Source organism: Penicillium diatomitis (genome assembly GCF_028827545.1).
Source record: "Penicillium diatomitis strain IBT 30728 chromosome Unknown utg000001l_segment0_segment0, whole genome shotgun sequence".
Lineage (NCBI taxonomy): Eukaryota > Fungi > Ascomycota > Eurotiomycetes > Eurotiales > Aspergillaceae > Penicillium > Penicillium diatomitis.
Window position 1 is genome coordinate 4257935 of NW_026623173.1, and position 19560 is coordinate 4277494.

Here is a 19560-nt window from a genome sequence, read left to right on the forward strand (position 1 = left end):
CCTGCAATGAGGACAAAAATTCGATCATGACTGGTTCATGTTGTTAGCCTGCAAGTATCTCGCAAAGCTGCCGTCAGCGTCGGAGGGACCGCTTTGGGAGCCCGACAGAGCTTCCTTGTACCGATCCGATAGGCCTTCATCGTCACCGGCATCGGGTGTATAATCATAATCATAATCTCCGTCACTGAAGTCCTCTCCATCTGCCAAGCCTCGTTTGATGATCTCGTCCTCCTCCTCATCTTCCGCCTCGCTGACTGTTTCTGGCCCAGTCTCTGGACCCTTGCGATTCTTGGACGAACTGGAGACGGACATGTCCTTCATGAGTCTGCCAAGCTCCATTTCCCGCTGAGTTGACTTTTGCTCTTCACGCTCCTTCTTCTTTCGCTCAAGTTCGGGCTTGTAGTCACGCTCGAATTCCTGGCGCTTCGTTTCGACGGCCTCGAAGAACTCGTCCACTCCATCACCAGTCATAGAACTGACACCAACGACACTCAGGTGCCGATAGAACTCTTCCAACATGAGACTCATGCTGTTCAGCAAGGAGCCCATGTAGCCGCTGCCGGCGCCAAATCCGCCGGCACCACCTTCACCACCGAACGTGCCGGCTTCCTCCTCTTCACGCAAGGCCGCTTGAAATTTGTCAAAGTCGGTCATCCACTCCTTAGCAAATTCAGCATCCTTAACATCGGTCTTGTTGAAGACCAGGATCATTGGTAGCTTAGTCTTGTAGAGGATACTGCATGCGTAAAGCATGTTACTCATGAAAGTGCTTGTAGAGCTCGCACGCGGGGTATCGATAATATATGCGATCACAGTTGGGAAAGACGAGGCCAACGTCTCCAAGAAAATGCTGCCTGATGCACTCCAGACAAATACCTCAATCTGACCCGGAGTGTCGACCAGGATATGTTCAATCGGCTTCGCATCGGGAGTCTCGGGATTTGGAGTCGTGCGCTTCTCAAGTAAAGCTATGATCTGGTCCACTTTCGTCGCAAACAAGTTCAGAGACGTCAAGATGCCACCGTTTGGCCCCAGGTTGTACTGCTTCATCACTTCTTTGTAGTTGATGGAGTCTCGAATATCAATGTTACTTTCGAAAGGCACGGAATGAACTGCGGGGTCGAGGTTCATCACGTAAGGAATGTTGTTTTCGGAGTGAAGATATGAGTTGATTCTTTGCATGAATGTTGTTTTTCCGGAGCCTGCCAATTGCAACCATGAGCCCAAACTCGCGCCTGTAAGCTGTGAGATAGAGGCGGTTTCTTACCTGCCATGCCCACACAGACCACAGAAACGGCCGGCGACGCCATGTTGAAAGGTTTTTGTATGCGACAGGATTTTAAAGTTAGGAAAGAGATATGCGATTCAAGGCACTCCCACTCTTGTACAGGATGAGGTTTTGGCGTACGTTGAGAGATACCTGTGCTAGTGGCGTGAAGCTCTTTTTTTTTCCTAGAACCACAACTTTCTTCTGGCCGCGGGGAAACTGCCGATCGGCGTCCGTACCGCCTTGCGGGTAAACGCTAAACGTCATGCCGTCGCAGTGATTCTGTGCTAAAATGTCCAACGAACGACTCTGTGATTTACACTTGCCAAAATGACATTGGAAGATTTCGAAAAATCGCTTGCAGAAGCGCAGGATAAGCGGCATTCAAGAAGTGAGAAAGATCGATCTCACCGAGAAAGTCATCGTGATCGCGACCGCAGCAAAGATCGCTCTAGCCGGCATCATCGTTCCAGCCATCATCACCATCACAGACGGCATTCGTCCCGCTCTCGAGAACGAGGGAGCACACGCGATCCCGAATCCCGCCGCCATGACGAAGACAGTCATCGACACAAGCGCTCGAGACACTCACATGACAGAAGGGATGACCAGGACCGCTTGCGCAAACGCCAGCATCGAAACGACAAAGATGACGATCAGCCAGCTCCAAAGACTCTCGACCCAGAAGATCCCAGTACATTGAAGCGAGACTCTTGGATGGAAGCACCATCTGCCCTTGACATTCAATATGTGCATCGTCCTAATCCAGAACGAGTGGAGGAAGCTGCGAAGCCCAAGATGCTCCAGGCTGATTTCGAACTCAAAATCCACGATAAAGAGCTCAACAATCACTTGCGCGACCTCAAGGATGGAAAGGTGCTAAATGACTTGGAAGAAGAGCCTGCTATACATGAGGTGGACTACACGTTTGGGGACTCCGGGTCTCAGTGGAGGATGACCAAGTTAAAGGGCGTTTATCGAGAAGCTCAGGAAAGTGGCAGACCTGTCGATGAGGTTGCCACAGAGCGATTCGGCGACCTTCGCTCTTTCGATGATGCAAGAGAAGAGGAAATTGAAATCGATCGTCGCAAGACATACGGCGAGTCATACGTCGGCAAAGACAAGCCCAGTGGGGAGCTGTTTCAAGAGAGAAAGCTGCAAGAAGGGCTACATCGACAATCGCATGAGCATATCCGAGATCCAGCCGAGGAACTCAGCGCCGAAGGTCAAGGCAAACCCATGGATACTGTGCAACCACTGAATACGACAAAACCCCTCGACCAGACGGCGCTGAATCGCCTCAAAGCCCAGATGATGAAAGCGAAGCTGAGAGGTGCAGCAAATGCGGCGGAACTTGAGGAACAGTACAATACTGCCGCAGCTGCAGTCATGTCTAATCGCAGCGAGGCAGACGTAGTCGTGCTTGGTGTTCAGCAAAATCGCATGTTGGCCGGCTCAAAGAATGAGGTCAAAGCGGTGGACACGAAACGCGGCCGCGAGCGGGGTCTCGTGGAGGACAACGAAGACATGAGCATTGAGGACATGGTTCGAGAGGAGCGGAAGACTCGCGGCCAATTCGGGGGTGAAGGAGCACGGCTGGCGGAGCGTATTGCAAAAGATGGCAAATTCGAGGTGAGCCACATGCCGATCGTAATCGTCTCTCGGTCTCTATGCAGGATGAAAGAACTAACGGAGTCACAGAATGACTTGGAGTACATAGATGAGCAAGCTTCTAAATTAGCTAAACGAGTACATCGGTCGGAGATTGACATCAAGAGCGCCACTATCAATGATTTCCGCAAGATGAATCGCATTCTCGACAATTGCCAACTTTGCCATAATGAAGATACGAATACTCCACCTGTCGCTCCGGTGGTGTCGCTCGCTACAAGAGTGTACCTCACGCTACCGACTGAGCCTGAAATCAGCGAGGGTGGCGCAACGATCGTCCCAATCCAGCATCGGACTAATCTCCTGGAATGCGACGACGATGAGTGGGAGGAAATTCGAAATTTCATGAAGAGCTTAACGCGCATGTACCACGACCAGGGCCGAGATGTCATATTTTACGAAAACGCGGCCCAGCCACAGCGGAAACGCCATGCCTCTATGGAAGTGGTTCCTCTACCCTACAGTCTCGGTGAGACCTCGCCAGCGTTCTTCAAAGAGGCCATTCTGAGTGCAGAGTCAGAATGGTCGCAGCATCGGAAGCTCATCGACACTTTGGCCAAGTCCAAGCAAGGTCTCGGCAGAAATGCATTCCGCCGAACGTTAGTCAAGGAGATGCCCTACTTCCATGTATGGTTTGAACTTGACGGGGGACTAGGCCACATTGTTGAAGATGACAATCGATGGCCTCGGGGTGATCTGTTTGCCCGCGAAGTTATCGGTGGCATGCTCGATGTCGCACCCGACGTAATCAAGCGCCAGGGCCGATGGAATCGTGGTGGCGACCCACGAGTTGAAGGGTTCAGGAAGCGCTGGAGAAAGTTTGACTGGACTCGTGTTCTCGTCGAGGGTTAGTCTGAAAACGAGATTTCATGTAGGCTTTGGCAATTGTCATCAAACGTCTACTAGTCCACGGCAGGAGTAGCTGGTATGACCAATAATGACAGGCAAAGAAAGCCGCTTTCAATTTGGAAGCCGTCCAAAGACTTTACCACCTCGTGTGGCACATACTGTAGACCGCTGTATCTCATGCCGCCTTAGCTTGGATTTCGTTCCTGTATAATGGTATACGATCGGCATTCGTCCAATGCACTGTATGACTTGCGCCGGCATCACTTCGGCTTTTCGATTGAGCTAATATTCCTTGCCTGATTACCCTATTTCTCAGGGTCGCTGTGTTCGGTCGATGCTATGAGTGTATGTCGCAAAGCCTACTTGCGACGGTTTCTGTCTCCCATGTGCTGTTGTGGGGAATGGGCCGACTTCCAATGCGGGCATTTTCTCGGAGATAAATGTTGAACCCCGTAGGTTGCCGTCGATTAGGACTAGTCCACGCGGGGTTCGTCTATCAATCGGCCGATAGCAGTCAGTCACGCTGCCCCTCAAGCGTTGCTGATTCAATCAATTGAACTGGCAACCTTGAGTACCTATCAATTCCGTGACTCTTACATTCCCGCGCCTGCGTCATTCGCTCCAATTGACGACATCCATATCGGAGCTGGGGTTCTCGGCTGACTGTGGAGTCAGGATCGCTGAATTTGTACATAAGTGAGTACCGTGTTACCTCCGAACCCTCTAACTATCTCTTGGAACGTACATGTACGTGTGTCCCGGTCCAGAGCATAGTCCGGGTTGAATACAACATCAGCAAGACGGAACATGGATTAGTGAATCATCTCGAGCTAGGGTGTATCCATACATCATGAGCCGTTTAGCTAACATATGAGGAAAATCAGTCCCAGCATATCCTCCACTGACCATAAACATGAATTCCCAAGAAAACAAACCCAAGGTTCTGATCCTTGGAAGTGTAAACTTGTATGTGGGATGACGATTTGACATACTCAGCGAGAAGGACCAGCTAATAATTGGATATGGACAGTGCAAAAGACGCCTACGAATCATTGAATCAAATTGTCGAACTCGTGAAACCAGCTGCAGAAAACAGAGAGGAATTTATTGAAGAATGCCGCAGGGGCACCTTTGACGATATCAGACTAGCTTACCGCGATTTTTCATCCTCCCGGATCACCGGCCTCGTTGATCAGGAGCTCATTGATGCCTTGCCGCGTAGCTTGAGGTTCATGGCATCATGTGGTAGGCTTTCCTTCAAATAGGACAAGGTGTATATATGGGTGATGCTAACATATATCGGTTTGTTTAGGGGCTGGCTACGACCAGCTGGATATCGATGCCTGCAGTGCGCGCAATCCTCCGCTACTGGTCTCCAACACGCCTACCGCAGTAGACGATGCTACAGCCGACGCTAACATGTTTCTCATACTCGGCGCACTTCGAAACTTCAACGCTGGCATGCATTCTCTGCGCCAAGGCAAGTGGTTAGGTCAACCGATACCCTCATTTGGCCACGACCCTAGGGGTAAGACCCTGGGCATTCTGGGCATGGGTGGCATTGGACGAAACATGAAGGCGAAAGCCGAAGCATTCGGTATGAAGGTGATTTACCACAACCGCCACCAACTGAGCGACGAGCTTGCTGCTGGGGCGCAGTACGTCACATTTGATGAATTGATGTCTTCGAGTGACGTTCTCAGTTTGAACCTACCTCTCAATGTAGGTGCATGGGTCCGATTGGGCGCAATCAGATAGAACACCTTGGGGAAGTGTCGCATGAGCGGCATCTGTCCAGTTCATCTGCTAACAGGATGACAGAAAAACACCCGTCACATCATTAGTACAGCCGAATTTGCCAAGATGAAGGATGGAGTGGTCGTGGTCAACACAGCGCGAGGTGCTGTTATGGATGAGGCTGCCCTCGTGCAGGCTCTTGAAAGCGGAAAGGTATTCTCCGCGGGACTCGATGTCTTTGAAAATGAGCCTGAAATCCATCCTGGATTGTTGCATAATCAACGAGTGATCCTTGTTCCTCATATGGGAACGTGGACTACCGAGGTAGGTCAAGCAGACGTATACTGCCTTGCATAGGAAGGAGGTGACTGACATTCTAGTAGACTCTCACGGCGATGGAAACGTGGGCGATTGACAATGTAATTCAGGCTCTGACGAAGGGAACGTTGAAAAGTCCCGTGCCAGAGCAGTCTCATTTGAAGTGATAGCTTCTTTTTGATTCGAAAGGGATTAGAATGGTGTGAGCCATCTACATTGGTGTGCCTTCGACATCTGAACCAGAAATATAGAGCAAATTTTGTCATATCGCTATTTCGCCCTGAATAATGAAAGTTAAATCAGTGTCATCATATGAGGTACCTGCTTATGCAGTGCCTGTACACTGAGCGTTTAGTAGGGAAAGAGCATTTCAATTCGCTCGCCACGATCCGGTCGTGGAACGGAGTAGAGCTGTCGGATCCTTACGCTCGTGTGCTTAGATGCTCATATTAGGTTAGTTGGTTAGATTCATGAGGAATGATGACTAGATCATTACGCTTTGATACTATGCAGGACGAAGCTCGATGCGGCGATGGTTCGGTGATCTCTGAGGCTTTGGCCGAGTGCGACCGGTTCATTCTAAAGCAATCACGGACTTACCTGAGGCCTGATATCAGTCTCATGAATCAAGCAGATGAATACAATGGGACATCATGGCAGACAACCTTACATCAGATCAACTAGATGCAGCGGCAGGTCCGCCTGTAAACTTCCTCATTTGGACTAGTGCCATAGTGGCGAGAGCCAACGCAATCTGATCGCCGTCGCGACCTTAATTTCCCGTTGTATATTCACTCTGCAATAGTCAAGATGGCTGAATACTGGAAATCAGCTGTACGTTTTCCCCATTACATACACTATGATATCTTCCGCTAATCTCGTGTGTGTCTGTAGCCTCGCTTTTGGTGCAAACAATGCAAAATATTCATTCGAGACACGCCCTTCGAGAAGACCCAGCATGAAGCGAGTCCTAAACATCAAGGAAGCCTAAAGCGCTTCCTTCGAGATATCCACCGCAACAACGAACAGCAACAGCGCGAATCTCAGCGAGCCAAAAGTGAAGTTGAACGATTACGGCAAGCTGTATCCAGTGAACCCTCGAAAGATGATCCGAATGCCTCGGCGGCGCCATGGAAGAAGCGGGCCGCGCCAGTGTCTGATGCTGCCAGTCGGCCCGTGAGTCTTGAGGAAAGAAAGAAGCAGATGGAGCAGCTCGCTGAAATGGGCGTGGCAATCCCCGACGAGTATCGCGGGGAGATGGCTTTGGCTGGAGAATGGCAGACGATGTCGGAGACAAAAGTTGACGAGGCAGAGACCGGTGTCAAATCAATTGGAGTCCGGAAACGCAAACTTCAAGGCAAAGACGATGAAGATTCAGAGGAAGAGTTCACCAATGAATCCGCGCGGTTGGTGAGCAGAGGATGGGGATCCCGGATGAGGTCTTATCCTGGGACGCAGAATGAAGGGGATGGGGACTTGGATGCTCTGCTTGCTTCGACCCAGGACCTGAAGAAAACCAAAGTCTCAAACACGGACGCCGACTCTGATGGCGTGAAAAAGGATCAGCCAGAGGCCACGACCTCACAGGCTACGAAAGAAGAGACTGCGAGAGACTCGAAGCTCAACGAGACCGACAACCCCTCGACTGTCAAGACAGAAGCTTCGGAAGATCCATCACCTAATCTCGACGAACCAAAAACACCTGAAGAAGCGGCTGGTCCCATCTTCAAGAAGCGGAAAGCCAAGATTATGAGAAAACAAACAGCCGAGCAGTCTGATAAACAATGATTCAGACTATGCCTCGGAGACCGAGCGATTGGAAGAACTGCTCGGGGCAATTTTGCAAGTTTATTGTCTGCTACTCGATCTACAAGATCTCCAAAATTAATGCAGAGGTGATCTGCAGCAGACACATTTATAGTCTCGACCACAGCCTGGTACCACCTCGACAGCGTTTCTCAGTGAAAGCCCGACAATTGTGCACGCAAGAAAGCGGCTTTGTCCTTCAATTCACATGGTCCCGCACTTTACAATATCCTTCAGACCGGATCAGGGCCCTGGCAACTCGAGAAAGCATCAATTCGAGATTCAAGGTATGCAGATTTGACGTGTTGCTGCTATTGAAGCTGTCCGCTCAGCCCTCAGGCTACTATGCCCGGCAGAAACTTACTTTGCCATGTGATGAAGCTACGAATAATGAAATTCAGTAAAACTTGCTCTCAGTAAGTTTTTCGCAGCCACAAGTTTGCGCACGTTTCACTTTGTAAATATCTATCCGTGCAGAGGTTTGTATGCATGGTGTAAATAAGCTTGTTGTATAGACTTTAGTGTTGCCACTCCAATTTTTTCTCGGCGCTGGAGCGGAGAACCTTTGGATCGCCGGAAAAGAAAGCTGCTTTAGTTCGCTCCTTCAACTTCGCGCAACTCCCTCCGGCTGCCCACCAAAATCAGAAACCCGCCGAGTTGACCAGCAGCTCGCGCCTCACCACCCTTTGTACAGACACCCAGTGTCATTTTCATGTGAGTCGATCCTGTTCAATCCACGATGAATTGCACCATCCGGTCTGCCCGCATTGTCCTGTCCGAGGCGCATTTCTCTGGCGGTCGTCAGCCATTCCCACGCACCACTGTATCTCAAGCCTTGGCTCCGCGATCGACCATCACTCGAAGAAAACCTTCCTCCCGATCATTCAGGATCATCGTACCAGTTGACGACGTTCGCTTGATATTCCATTGTGGGCGGGGAAGGGTCTTTGGGACTTGAAGCACAGAGAATGCGACAAACCTTGAGTGGGTGACGTTCGCATGGAGGGAAAACGAGTGGCTTCGCTACTGAGACAACAGTCTCGGTCAGCGACCATTCAAGAAATATCACGCGCTTGTTGAGTCTCAATGGCCGAAGGTGGCGTCTGGACGTCAAGACTTTCAAATCGTGCCATTGGCAGTTTCCTCCGTCAGGTAGAAGTCGCTCGGCTATCGGGGACTCGGAGGAGAGCTAAGCATGCGCGACATCATTCACGATGCTCACATGAATTGCATTGCTCTTATCGAAAAGCTACAAAGACCCGCCGCAAACCGCCGAGATTGGGCGGGACCGAGACTGGCAAACGCGACTCGTGGAAGGACTTCACGCTAATAGCTTTTCGTTTAATCAGATTCACAGCGATAAATGATTTATACGTTTCAGCCGATTCGACCTGGAGTGGTGCCTTCACCCAGCCGCAAGCAGCACAGTCTTTGACCACGAGGTGTACAGTTATCCTGCATTGATCCAGATAGGACAGGACCGATCCAGACCCCTAGCGATAAAAGCAGGCCAGCTTAATTGCATTCCATAGAGGGCTGGCACAAGACATGGCCGAGTCGTCTGAACCACATGCTGGGGGACCGGTCCAAGAAGGCCAGGCCCCAGCTTCCCTTGGGGCTGATGCGAGGGTTCCAGCGCCGGTGACCAAAGAGTCACCGACAGGTGTCGCACAGTCGTCACAACGATCAAACGACGCATCGATGCTAGACTCTACCCAACCGTCGACGCCGCAAATCGAAGACCAAAGGCCAGCGCCGCCCGAACCCTCAGAACCTTCAGAACCGGTCAAGCCTGAACAACCATCAGGAACACCGGCCCCTCCTCCTCATCCGCCTTCTCCTCAACCAGCGCAACCCCCCACACCTGCGCCATTGTCTTTGCCCAACAATGCAGACATTACGGCACCAATTGAACCGTCTGGTTCTACGGAGCCTCCTACATCCGCTGCCCTTGTGGCACCTGCTGAACATGCTGAACATGTTGCGCCTCTTCAATCTGCTCCGCCTGCTCCATCCGCCCCGTCCGCTCCGTCCGCTTCGCCTGTTCTATCAGCCCCATCCACCCTGCCTGCTCCATCGGCTGAATCTGCTGAGCCTGCTACGTCCGTTGCGCACGATACCAACCCTGGGCCTTCCAATCATGCGAGCGCAGAAGAAAAATCGGTGCCAGGCGGAGAAAATGGTGCCCCTGGCAGTAACATAGAGCAGCCAGGAGTCCCCGCGCAAAATATCCCATCCACCTTCCCATCGCTCCCTGCGATGGATACGTCTCTGCCTCCAATCGACACCTCCCATTCCCTAGATGAGAACGAGCTACCGTCATTCGATGCCGCTCTTCGAGCCGTCAGCTCGGCATCAGCAGACGATTTGGCGCTGCCAGCGATTGATACAACTTTGCCCGCCATAGGCACGGATATACCAACCATGGACCACCCCTTTGGTGATGACAGTCACTTTGGGCATCACGACTCCCAGGATGGAGGTGATCACCCCATGGGTACTGGCCATGACTCGCTTCACGGGCCCATCAATGGCACTACGCACTATCAGAATCCCCCCCACGACAATTATCAAACACCGGCGAATGGCAACTACCAGTACAGCTCAGGCACACCACACGATGGACAGCAACCCTCGCAGGCTTCGCCCCAACATCAGTATCAATCCCAGCCACAACAGAGTTACCAATCGCAATCGACGGACATGTATCACACCTCAGGTGGAGGATTCGCCAGCGTCAATGCCAATCCCAACAGCCACGTCCAAGGACAAACTGGTCAAATGCCACAGGCACCCATTGGCTCTCCTATGCCTTCCAACATGCCCAACATGGCGTCAATGGGGCAATACATGACAGGCTATCCCTCCAGCGTATCCCCGTCAGGCATGAGCCCAAATTCGCAGATGGCCTATTCCATGCCTGGGGATCCGAACAAGATGTTGTCCAGTGGGCGACACAAAAAGGAGGTGAAGCGACGCACGAAGACAGGGTGCTTGACCTGTCGCAAACGCAGAATTAAGGTACGTCAAATGGATGGTCTCATAATTGGGGAAATTGCCCTGTTGGAGTTTCGGTTTTGCACATTGCGCGCCGCGGGGCCTACGGGCCTCGCTTGTTGCCGCAGACCCCGCCCTTTATCGTTTATTTTATCTCCCGCGCTTAATTTGCAGCCACACCCCCCTCCATTCTCCCCGCTGCTTGCGATCCATTGATTTACTGAGTTGTGCAGTGTGACGAAGGTCATCCCGTGTGCAGAAACTGCGTCAAGAGCAAGCGCGAGTGTTTAGGCTACGACCCGGTGTTTCGTCCTCAGGCATCCGCTCCGTCGGCCATCCAGCCCGCTCCAAATCCCCAGGCGCCGTCGCTCGTCGTCAATCCTCAGGGTCCTCCAGTGCAGGCTGCGCCCTCATATCCCTCTGCGCCGCCCGGGTACATGCCCGCTTCATCCCAGCCCTTCGCACCCTCACTTCATTCCGAGTCTCCGAGCGCTTCCACAGATCATCACGACAACGCAACGGGCATAGACCATTCTCTTGCGACAAGTACTGTATCACATCATTCCACAATGCAGTCCACAAATGAGTTCAGGCCGCAGAGCTCCGAGCATCTCTACAAAGGTACGTCAAGGCAAATTATCGGTAGGAGATCTGCAGGTTCGCCGGGACATTGGCCTACATGCAGCTACTTTTGGACTCCGACCATGGCCGAAGCTAACCATAATACCGGTGTTTGCAGCCAAGAATCTGAATGTCAATGACTTGATGGCTTTGCGAGGAATATCTCCTCCCCCACCACATACGATTGGCACACTTCCACCTGGGCGCCTCGAAGAAATTCAAGCGGTGTTTCTTGCGACATATGCCCCTGCCATTGACAAGTTGCTGGAAGTTCGCTGGTACGCAGACAAAGCGCTTTCTACGCTTATGGCAGATGCACAATTGATGGCCGACTACTCTGCTTTGATTAACGCCTTCAATGACTGGAATCTCAATGATGGCAATACGGTTGCCCGGCTGGAGAGTTTCGAAGCTTCGATTATCTGGCGGAGCATGACTTTGTGTCGTCAGACGCAGTCCACGGATAACAGGCAGGCAGGTCAGGACTGGAACTTGATTGCAGCAAGGGCGCGCCTGAACGCCATCGAAGCCCTTCTTACTTGGACACATCTGGACCAGAACCCTTTGTCCCACACTCACCGAACTGAAGCTGCCACTCCTCCACACCAGCCTGATCAGTTCATGCAGCGCCAATTGGACTTCTGGAGCGAATTAGGCGAGTTTCTCACCCTCCACGACAACGAAGCAAGCTCGGCTAAGCAGATCGACGATACTCTTGGTCGCTGTCGTCAACTGCTCGACACCTATGAAAATCGTGATATCATCTACTCCATCGCTATTGCCAGGCACCTCGGCCAACGATGGGCAGACTTCCCCAATAGTCTTCCCAAAGCCGGGTACACAACCGAAAAGGAGGCTGGTACCAAGCTTTTTGTCGCGCACAAGTTCATCGAGGAAGAGGCCGAAGGCAAAGGCACGACTCAGATCTACAAACGAATTTGTTGCATGGCTGTCCGTTCATGGTGGGTTGCTCGCGAGTGACTCATCACATGAGGCCCGAATTCGACGAGTTTTGCTTCCATTCCAATAACAACAGCCCATCATCATCAGCGTCATCGTCATTGCGATGTGGTTCGTTCCTGTTCCTATTCCCATTGTTTCACATCAACTTCACCTCATTGATTGCGCAGCGGCGTTGAATTTGCCTGCGATTCAAAAAGCATCATGGCCTGGCGTTACGATCTTTTACCAACGATTCCTTCGAGATGCGATTCTCTATTTTCCCCCAATCCTGTGGCTGCGAGCTCCAGGGGCCTGGTTGTACCATGTACGCCCGGTCTTACGGCGTTAAAACGGCCTTGGCATTGACCTTACGAAGCAGCTCTGTTCACTTTTATTGTCGGTTTTCCTTCTGTACATTTCCAATATTATTCCGCTAGACAAAATCTAGAGGGCCTCGCTTCAGCGGCTAGACAATTGAGTATGATCACAAGACCAACCCCAAAACAAAAACCTCTAGTTGCCGTCAAAAGGGCAGCGCCAGCTGTCCAGAGCTATTGCCAGTAAATAATGTTTTTGTGAATATGTTAGTGTAAATGATCAGACCGAAGATCTCAAGCGGAAGGTATGTCCACTCGAATCTTCATTTCACCTGTCTCGCCCTGGAATAGGAATCCAATATCACGCGTAGATTCTGTCAGTTCGATCTCCCGTCTCGTGAAACGGTTGCTCCTGGCCAAAGACTCGGGATCTTCAGGTCGTATATCATCGAGGTCACTGTCATCATCCCAAGTGACTTCGCCGTCCTCGCCTACCCTCTGTTCGATTGGGTCCCACTCGTCCGTCTCCCAAATCAGCCTGAAAGAAAATGGCGTCAGGCCGAACAGGCGCGAGACAATAGCTTTGACCTGGTAAGCATCGAATGAATTAGGGACCTCTTGCACATGGGTTTGTGAGTCGGAGAGCCGAAAAGCCAATTTGACGAGGCGCGCGGCCACAGACCGAGGGTGGACTTTTCTTCCCGAGCCATCCCCCTCGATAGTTCGTGTGACAGCGGGTTCTCCGTATAACTCGCAGAGTGCTTTGTAGCGAGGATGCGAGGCTACGATGGCGGGCTGTTCTGATTCGGAGGTGGCGGAGAGTTCCTTGCCAATGAGGGAGAGGTAGTACATTTCGGCGTTGGAGCGATCTTGTGCAGAGATGGTGCTGTAGTTGAGCACTGTGAGAGAAGCTGGGAAACGAGCTAGTGTGAGCATGAATGCTTCGTCTAGTGTCATGGGCTGGGACGCGCTCATGCTGGACGTAGCGGCGGCGATGGCTGGGGGCAGAGGTGATTGATCGTAAAGAGGGTTCGTGGTCATCCGGAGGGTAGTGAGACCGGGAAAAAGAAGAGGAACTTGATTGACAAAGTCCCATGAGGATATTTTGTTGCGGGACAGGTCCACGGAAGTGACTGAGGGAGGGAACGTCCAGGAGCGCTTTGCTTGCTCGGGATCTGCACTGATGGTGTGGATATTGTTCCCTCGTAGAGAAAGATGTTGCAACGTTGGAAGCTCGGCTAGTGGACGTAATGCAGAAAGCGACTCGAATTCATTGTTCTCAAGAATCAGTGTGGTAATCCGGATGCCTGACACCGGGACGGCTATGTTGTTCACTTGATTCCCGGATGCCACTAGATTTGTCAATGATGGGAATCGGGATATGACCTCGACGATCTGGGCCGACTTGTTAGTGATCTCTTGTCCTTTCAATTGCATGGGGCTGACTTCTCACGCACCTCATCCCAGGTCATCAGCGTGTCAGCAAGATGAAGCTCGGTGATGCCTTGAAAGATCAGTCCGTCTTCTAAAGGTTGGAAACGATCGCCACTAGTACTCGACTTAGCTTCCTGATCAAGTGCTCGCATGTCGTGTTTTACAACTCTTCTCGCGGACATTCATCGCACTTACTTGACCTTGAGCTTTTTCAAGCCCTTGAGCTGACTGCAGATGTGCCAGACATGTCGCCAGCTACTGAGCAAATTTCGACTCAAATCCAGCTGCTCGATATTTGGACATGTTGAAGCGATCTCCCGAGCCACTTCAAGGGCTTCGGGTTCTGGCTGCTCATAAGAGGACAGTATTCCTGTCACGCACAAGCCGTCAAGCAAAGCAATGCGTAGTTGCTCCAACTGTGCAAATTGTCTGCCAATCTTATCGAAGCCAACTTCTTCGACAACCTTGCCGCTGATTTCGATAGGGCCTTGATTGGCCTTGCCAACTTTTCGGGAGTTTGAATTTTGCGTCGACTCCTCATCTTCCTTGGCTGCGTATTTGGCTCGCAAGGCGTCCAGGAAGCCTCGAGGTGAATCCGATGGCCTTGACGGGCGCACAAATGAACCCGCCGTGGGGTGGTTGCTCTTGCCTGACCATCAGGTTAGTGTATCACAGTCAAATTAAGTGTGCGGAGTGTACAGGAAATTTCTCTATAGTTCTGGCTCATACATGTGAATTGCTGCTCTCCTTTATGCTCCCCCGAATGCTTGCCTCTCGTGGGGTCGTCCCACTCAACGCCTAGCCATTCCCCGGTGGTGCCTTTGAGAGGTCCCACAAAGCGAATGGTGCATCGCTGGCCATCGTAGGACCGACGATGACCTACAGTGATGGCAGACATGTCGTCAATTGAGCTTTCAGGATTCTAGCTCCGTGGCACTGCAGATACAGGTTACTATCAACATAAGCCGCTGTACCTACTTCTAGTAACAGTATTGTCTGAGTTGGACTCCCGCGGTGCTTACATAACCTCCCAGGGTTCCACTCCCCGTCCCGCCTAGCGTCGGACTGACTATCAGAGCTCTGAGACGTGCGCAGGTTGGCCATTTCTTCGCTCCTGCAACACACTTCAACAATCATGGATTACCAGGTATTTATGCACTACGATGAGGGCTTTCTTCACGCCCATCCACGCTGTGTCGAGTCGACAACTGACACATCTCTCAGAATCGCGCAGGCTCCAAATTCGGCGGCGGAGGCGTTGCCTCCCACTCCGCAACCAACGCAGATCGTCGTGAACGTTTGCGCAAGCTCGCGCTCGAGTCCATCGACCTCGACAAAGACCCCTACTTCTTCAAAAACCACGTCGGCAGCTTCGAGTGCCGTCTCTGCCTCACAGTCCACCAAAATGACGGCTCCTACCTGGCCCACACGCAGGGCAAGAAGCATCAGACGAATCTCGCCCGTCGCGCGGCCCGCGAACAGCGCGAGGGTAAAAATCAAGATCCTTCCACACTGCCCGGAGCAATGGGTGTGCAGGTCAAGAAGCAGACTATCAAAATTGGGCGACCGGGGTATAAGATTACCAAGATCCGAGACCCGTTGACTCGGCAGATGGGATTGTTGTTCCAATTACAATTCCAAGAAATCACACCCGGCATTGTTCCCCGTGTGCGGTTCATGTCGGCTTTTGAACAGAAAGTCGAGGATCCCGACAAGAATTTCCAGTACCTTGTTGTGGCGGCGGAGCCATATCAGACCTGTGCTTTCAAGCTGCAGGCCAAGGAGATTGATCGCCGGGAAGGAAGGTATTGGACGTGGTTCGATGAAGACAGCAAAGAGTTTTGGGTTCAAATCATGTTCAAGACGGAACGTGAGGAACGGTTCAGTGGCGTGCCCGGCCTAGCGCCCACTCGGACGTGATGTCGAATACGCATTTTCTTTTACATCATTCAATTTTAAGGCAATTTCAATGGCCGAAGGATTCGGAGAGGGACTCTGGCGTTTGGGTTGCACTCTAATTAATTCTCATCATGTCATGTCTATATATCGCAAATGGTGGCTTTTTTCCAGAAGTTTGACACAAAATACCCGTCTCTCGCATTTGAAGTAGGTCATCTTTTCCATATCAAACCGCCAAGGGGCCTGTGCTGGACTGCTTTAAGACTGCGTGGCTGAACTACCCTTTCCAAAGGAACTATTTCTCCTCGAATTGAAGTTTCTTTGGCATCAATTTAGGGACAAACAGTGCACAATGTGTATCCTCGTCCAATAAAAAAAACAGTCGATATTTGCTTCCGCCTGTGCTTTGCTATCAAAGGAAATGCCAAACTAGACCTCATCAGATTGCGTTTGATTTCATACCCCAAAGGTGAGGCTCAAAGTCGAATTTTGAGAAATTTTTCACGCTTGATATGCTGGCTGGGCTAAATAACCCAAAGCGAAAGGGATCAAAAAAAAGGGATCAAGGCCGCGATCGGAGTAGAGCGTTTACTGATTGGAAATGCCAAAGCGCAGGCCCAGCTGCTGCTCTGAGTATACCACCAGTCACCCCGAGAAAAGCAGACGAATTTTGGAGACCATTCACAAGAGAGCACTTAGTTGCTCTGGAAAGCATTGAAGGCTTTGTAGGTGTAACCGATGAATGGTAAACTCATCTCGGCCTCTTGCGACTCTGGCATGGCCCGAGCTTGGGCACGGTGGATGGCGCTTGTATCCTCCTGAGGGATCTCGTCAATGGGGAAGTACGACACATCGATATTGGAGCTGAGGCGAGGCTCGAAGGGCGCCCGGATGTTGCGTAGCTGATCCCATACAACACCACGGAAGAACGGATGGTTCTTTATTTGCGTGGCACCCCCGTGCTGTCCACCCTCGCTGCCAATACGGTGTTCAGGATCACACAAGAAGCTTTACAGGGTTATCAATATCAAAATCCGAAAGAAAAATGAGGAGCAGTGATTGACATACCTTCGAATCAATGATTCAGACTCACGAGAGAGAACCAGCTCGTCGGGGAAGTATAAGCACTCGCGCCAGTTGACAATCTTGCGATAAGTCTCGTGCGTTTCCTCCGCACAGAATGGCGGCCAGCCGACAAGACATTCAAACATAATGGCACCCACTGACCACCAGTCACAGAGATACGTGTATCCTTGGCCGTTGAAAATCTCTGGCGCGATGTAATCGGGTGTTCCAACAGTGGAATACGCCATGGCACGGCGAGACTTTCGCCACGTGTTGATTTGGCCACGATTGGAGACCGTCAGATTGATGGCGTCGTTGAAGTAGCCGGAGTTACGGTTACGATCCTTTGACGTGGAGTTCTTCAGGAGGTTCTGGTAATAGGCGTTATCGTGGGTCTTTTTACCGCCAGTGGATAGACCGAAATCGGTCAATTTCACATGGCCACCACGGTCGAGAAGAATATTGTCAGGTTTGATGTCACTGGGAATTGGTGTTAGCACCAGTTTCTCAGTTCAAGAGCAGGGAGATCCGGGGTATATGGAATGAAAACTACATACCGGTGAAGGAAACCAAGCTTGTGAACGGCCTCAATAGCCATGACGACTTCGGCCATGTAGAAACGTGTGATATCCTCGGAGAAAATCTCGTACTTGATAAGCATTGTCATCAAGTCACCACCGGGCAAAAACTCCATCAGCAGATAGAGGTAGGCTGTATCCTGGAAGGAAGCGTGCAGCTTGACCAGCCAAGGGTTGTCCTTTGAGTCTGCTAGAATATCACGCTCAGCCCGAACGTGCGCCAACTGATCCTTCTTGAACATCTCCGATTTAATGAGAGACTTGAGGGCGTAGATTTTGCCATCCGTTTTGCGCTGCACCAATTTCACCTCTCCGAAAGCGCCCTTTCCGATGATCTTGATGGTCTGGAAGTTCTGTGGGGTCTCCTTGGTGCGGAGGAATCGCAAAAAGTCTGATTCTCTCTTGGAGATTCCCTCTGCTTCTTGGCGCTTTTGGGTCGCGGGAATGTTCGCGTCTTGGAGGGTCTTGTCCAGGTCAACGGAGCTGAAGGGTGCGCAAGGGCTCATGTTAGCTGCTGATTGGCAGACGAGGATCGGAGACTTGAGGAGAAATGCAGAAGAGTCAAATGTGCATACCGCATGTTACGATCACGAGCTCGCTCAATGTTCTCGTGGAAGAAGACCGTAACCAACTCCTTGGCAGCCTTGCCGCGCTTGTGGACATTCTCCGAGTACCGTTCTGGGTGGCGCTGCAACTCCTCGTGCTCCGATGGCGGGCGGGGGCTTCGAGGCACTGGAGGGACAAGGTGTGCAGCCTGCGCCTGGCCGGCCGGCGATCCTCCCGCGGTTCGAGGACGAGAGGCCGGGGACGGAGCCCGGTTGAAGAAACCCCCTCGGTTGGCGTTCAGGTCCTGGTTGGAGAATTGCTGGATCAACCCGTTTGTCGCATCATTGGCATACCCGGGGCGGGTCTGGTAGGCTGCCTGAGGTGATTGCAGGGCCTGTTGCTGCGCATACTGCTGATGCTGTTGCTGTTGCTGCTGCTGCTGCTGTTGAGCATACTGAGGATTCTGGGCAGTATAGGGATGTTGCATGAAGTATCCCGGGGCGTAAGCGGGATTTGAGGGGTCGACATAGTCCTGAGCTCCTGGGTTCTGATAGATCGGTTGGGGGAAAGCGGATGGAGTCGTGGGATAGGCACGGCTGTTGGCCGCGTTGTAGTTGCGGTCATTGTAGCCGTAGTTCGCAGGCATGCGATTGTTGTTGTTGTTCGGATCCATCTCGACGACTGGTCCTTTCTCCCGAATGAGAAAAGAACACGAAATCAAGCGTGGTCAGAGTGGAAAGGATATGGGAGATATGGAGAGGTTCGTAGAGACGTGGGAGAAAGGAGAACGAGAAGGCGGGGGGATTGTTTCAAAGAAGCGGTGGCTCCCTCAGGAGGCAATCCAGTCCCCCCCTCCTCAACGGGTATTAACCAAACATTGTCGCCAGGGGCCCATCCACATCAATGTGGCAATCAGTCCATCGATTTGGGTGGATGACAGAATCTATTTTGGTAGTCTCGATAGTATTTTCTTGACTTGCTTGTGAACCTGGGTTTGAACCTATATGCAGTCCTCGAAGCTGACCTTCCGTAATGGAGATATTTGTATTTTTTTTTCAAGCAATCTTGGTTAGCCAGTCCGAGAGTCTTCAGGCTACTAGTCTCGTCTCCGCCCATGATCGCTCATGTATAGATGAGCCTCAGCTCAAGTTTCTTCGAGCTATAGTGTTTTCGACCCCCCGAACAAGAATCGTTGATATTGATAGTGAACTGTGGAGTGATATAACTTCCAATGGTGTTTGTTTTAGCGCTCAACTTTACACTCGGCCACTGAACAGAACCTAAGCGCCGAGTAATTCCTCGACCAAACAATTCATTACTGCTAGTTGGCAGAATATGTTTATTGTCTGTCAGTTCATGCGGACAATCATATTCCAGGGTAGGTATTCTTCCCGAACACGGCAGATGATGGGTGTTGCCAACAGGCGAGATAGTAGTCTGAGACGTTTTGTACAAAGTCATAGGCACAAAATCGCAGTATTTCAACTACAAGAACTGGCGGTCACGGGCTACC

General features: G+C 51.4%; 8 protein-coding genes across 8 annotated transcripts; 5 read left to right on the plus strand and 3 right to left on the minus strand.

Annotated features, from left to right (window-relative positions):
* Positions 1–24: 24 nt before the first annotated feature.
* On the minus strand, positions 25–1310 carry N7539_001240 (putative ATP binding protein; the record flags this gene model as incomplete). The annotated part of the gene is made up of 2 exons (XM_056930844.1): positions 25–1202; positions 1268–1310. 2 exons carry the CDS (start codon positions 1308–1310, stop codon positions 25–27), a joined length of 1221 nt encoding a protein of 406 aa, XP_056795137.1.
* A 287-nt stretch (positions 1311–1597) lies between these two features.
* N7539_001241 (putative cell cycle control protein (Cwf19)) lies at positions 1598–3790 on the plus strand (the record flags this gene model as incomplete). Its single annotated transcript, XM_056930845.1, has 1 exon — positions 1598–3790. One exon carries the CDS (start codon positions 1598–1600, stop codon positions 3788–3790), a length of 2193 nt encoding a protein of 730 aa, XP_056795138.1.
* Positions 3791–4700: 910 nt separating this feature from the next.
* Positions 4701–6009, plus strand: N7539_001242 (D-mandelate dehydrogenase-like dehydrogenase; the record flags this gene model as incomplete). The annotated part of the gene is made up of 5 exons (XM_056930846.1): positions 4701–4753; positions 4818–5032; positions 5100–5509; positions 5609–5848; positions 5908–6009. 5 exons carry the CDS (start codon positions 4701–4703, stop codon positions 6007–6009), a joined length of 1020 nt encoding a protein of 339 aa, XP_056795139.1.
* A 643-nt stretch (positions 6010–6652) lies between these two features.
* On the plus strand, positions 6653–7630 carry N7539_001243 (putative formin binding protein; the record flags this gene model as incomplete). The annotated part of the gene is made up of 2 exons (XM_056930847.1): positions 6653–6676; positions 6737–7630. 2 exons carry the CDS (start codon positions 6653–6655, stop codon positions 7628–7630), a joined length of 918 nt encoding a protein of 305 aa, XP_056795140.1.
* Positions 7631–9196: 1566 nt separating this feature from the next.
* On the plus strand, positions 9197–12247 carry N7539_001244 (putative C6 finger domain protein; the record flags this gene model as incomplete). The annotated part of the gene is made up of 3 exons (XM_056930848.1): positions 9197–10669; positions 10879–11266; positions 11385–12247. 3 exons carry the CDS (start codon positions 9197–9199, stop codon positions 12245–12247), a joined length of 2724 nt encoding a protein of 907 aa, XP_056795141.1.
* A 572-nt stretch (positions 12248–12819) lies between these two features.
* N7539_001245 (uncharacterized protein) lies at positions 12820–14857 on the minus strand (the record flags this gene model as incomplete). Its single annotated transcript, XM_056930849.1, has 4 exons — positions 12820–13920; positions 13983–14073; positions 14155–14608; positions 14689–14857. The coding sequence occupies 4 exons, from the start codon at positions 14855–14857 to the stop codon at positions 12820–12822; spliced, it is 1815 nt and encodes a 604-aa protein (XP_056795142.1).
* A 237-nt stretch (positions 14858–15094) lies between these two features.
* On the plus strand, positions 15095–15879 carry N7539_001246 (spliceosome assembly protein PRP11; the record flags this gene model as incomplete). The annotated part of the gene is made up of 2 exons (XM_056930850.1): positions 15095–15106; positions 15184–15879. 2 exons carry the CDS (start codon positions 15095–15097, stop codon positions 15877–15879), a joined length of 708 nt encoding a protein of 235 aa, XP_056795143.1.
* Positions 15880–16553: 674 nt separating this feature from the next.
* On the minus strand, positions 16554–18720 carry N7539_001247 (serine/threonine protein kinase CBK1; the record flags this gene model as incomplete). The annotated part of the gene is made up of 4 exons (XM_056930851.1): positions 16554–16866; positions 16927–17403; positions 17481–17984; positions 18077–18720. 4 exons carry the CDS (start codon positions 18718–18720, stop codon positions 16554–16556), a joined length of 1938 nt encoding a protein of 645 aa, XP_056795144.1.
* Between the last annotated feature and the right edge of the window lie 840 nt (positions 18721–19560).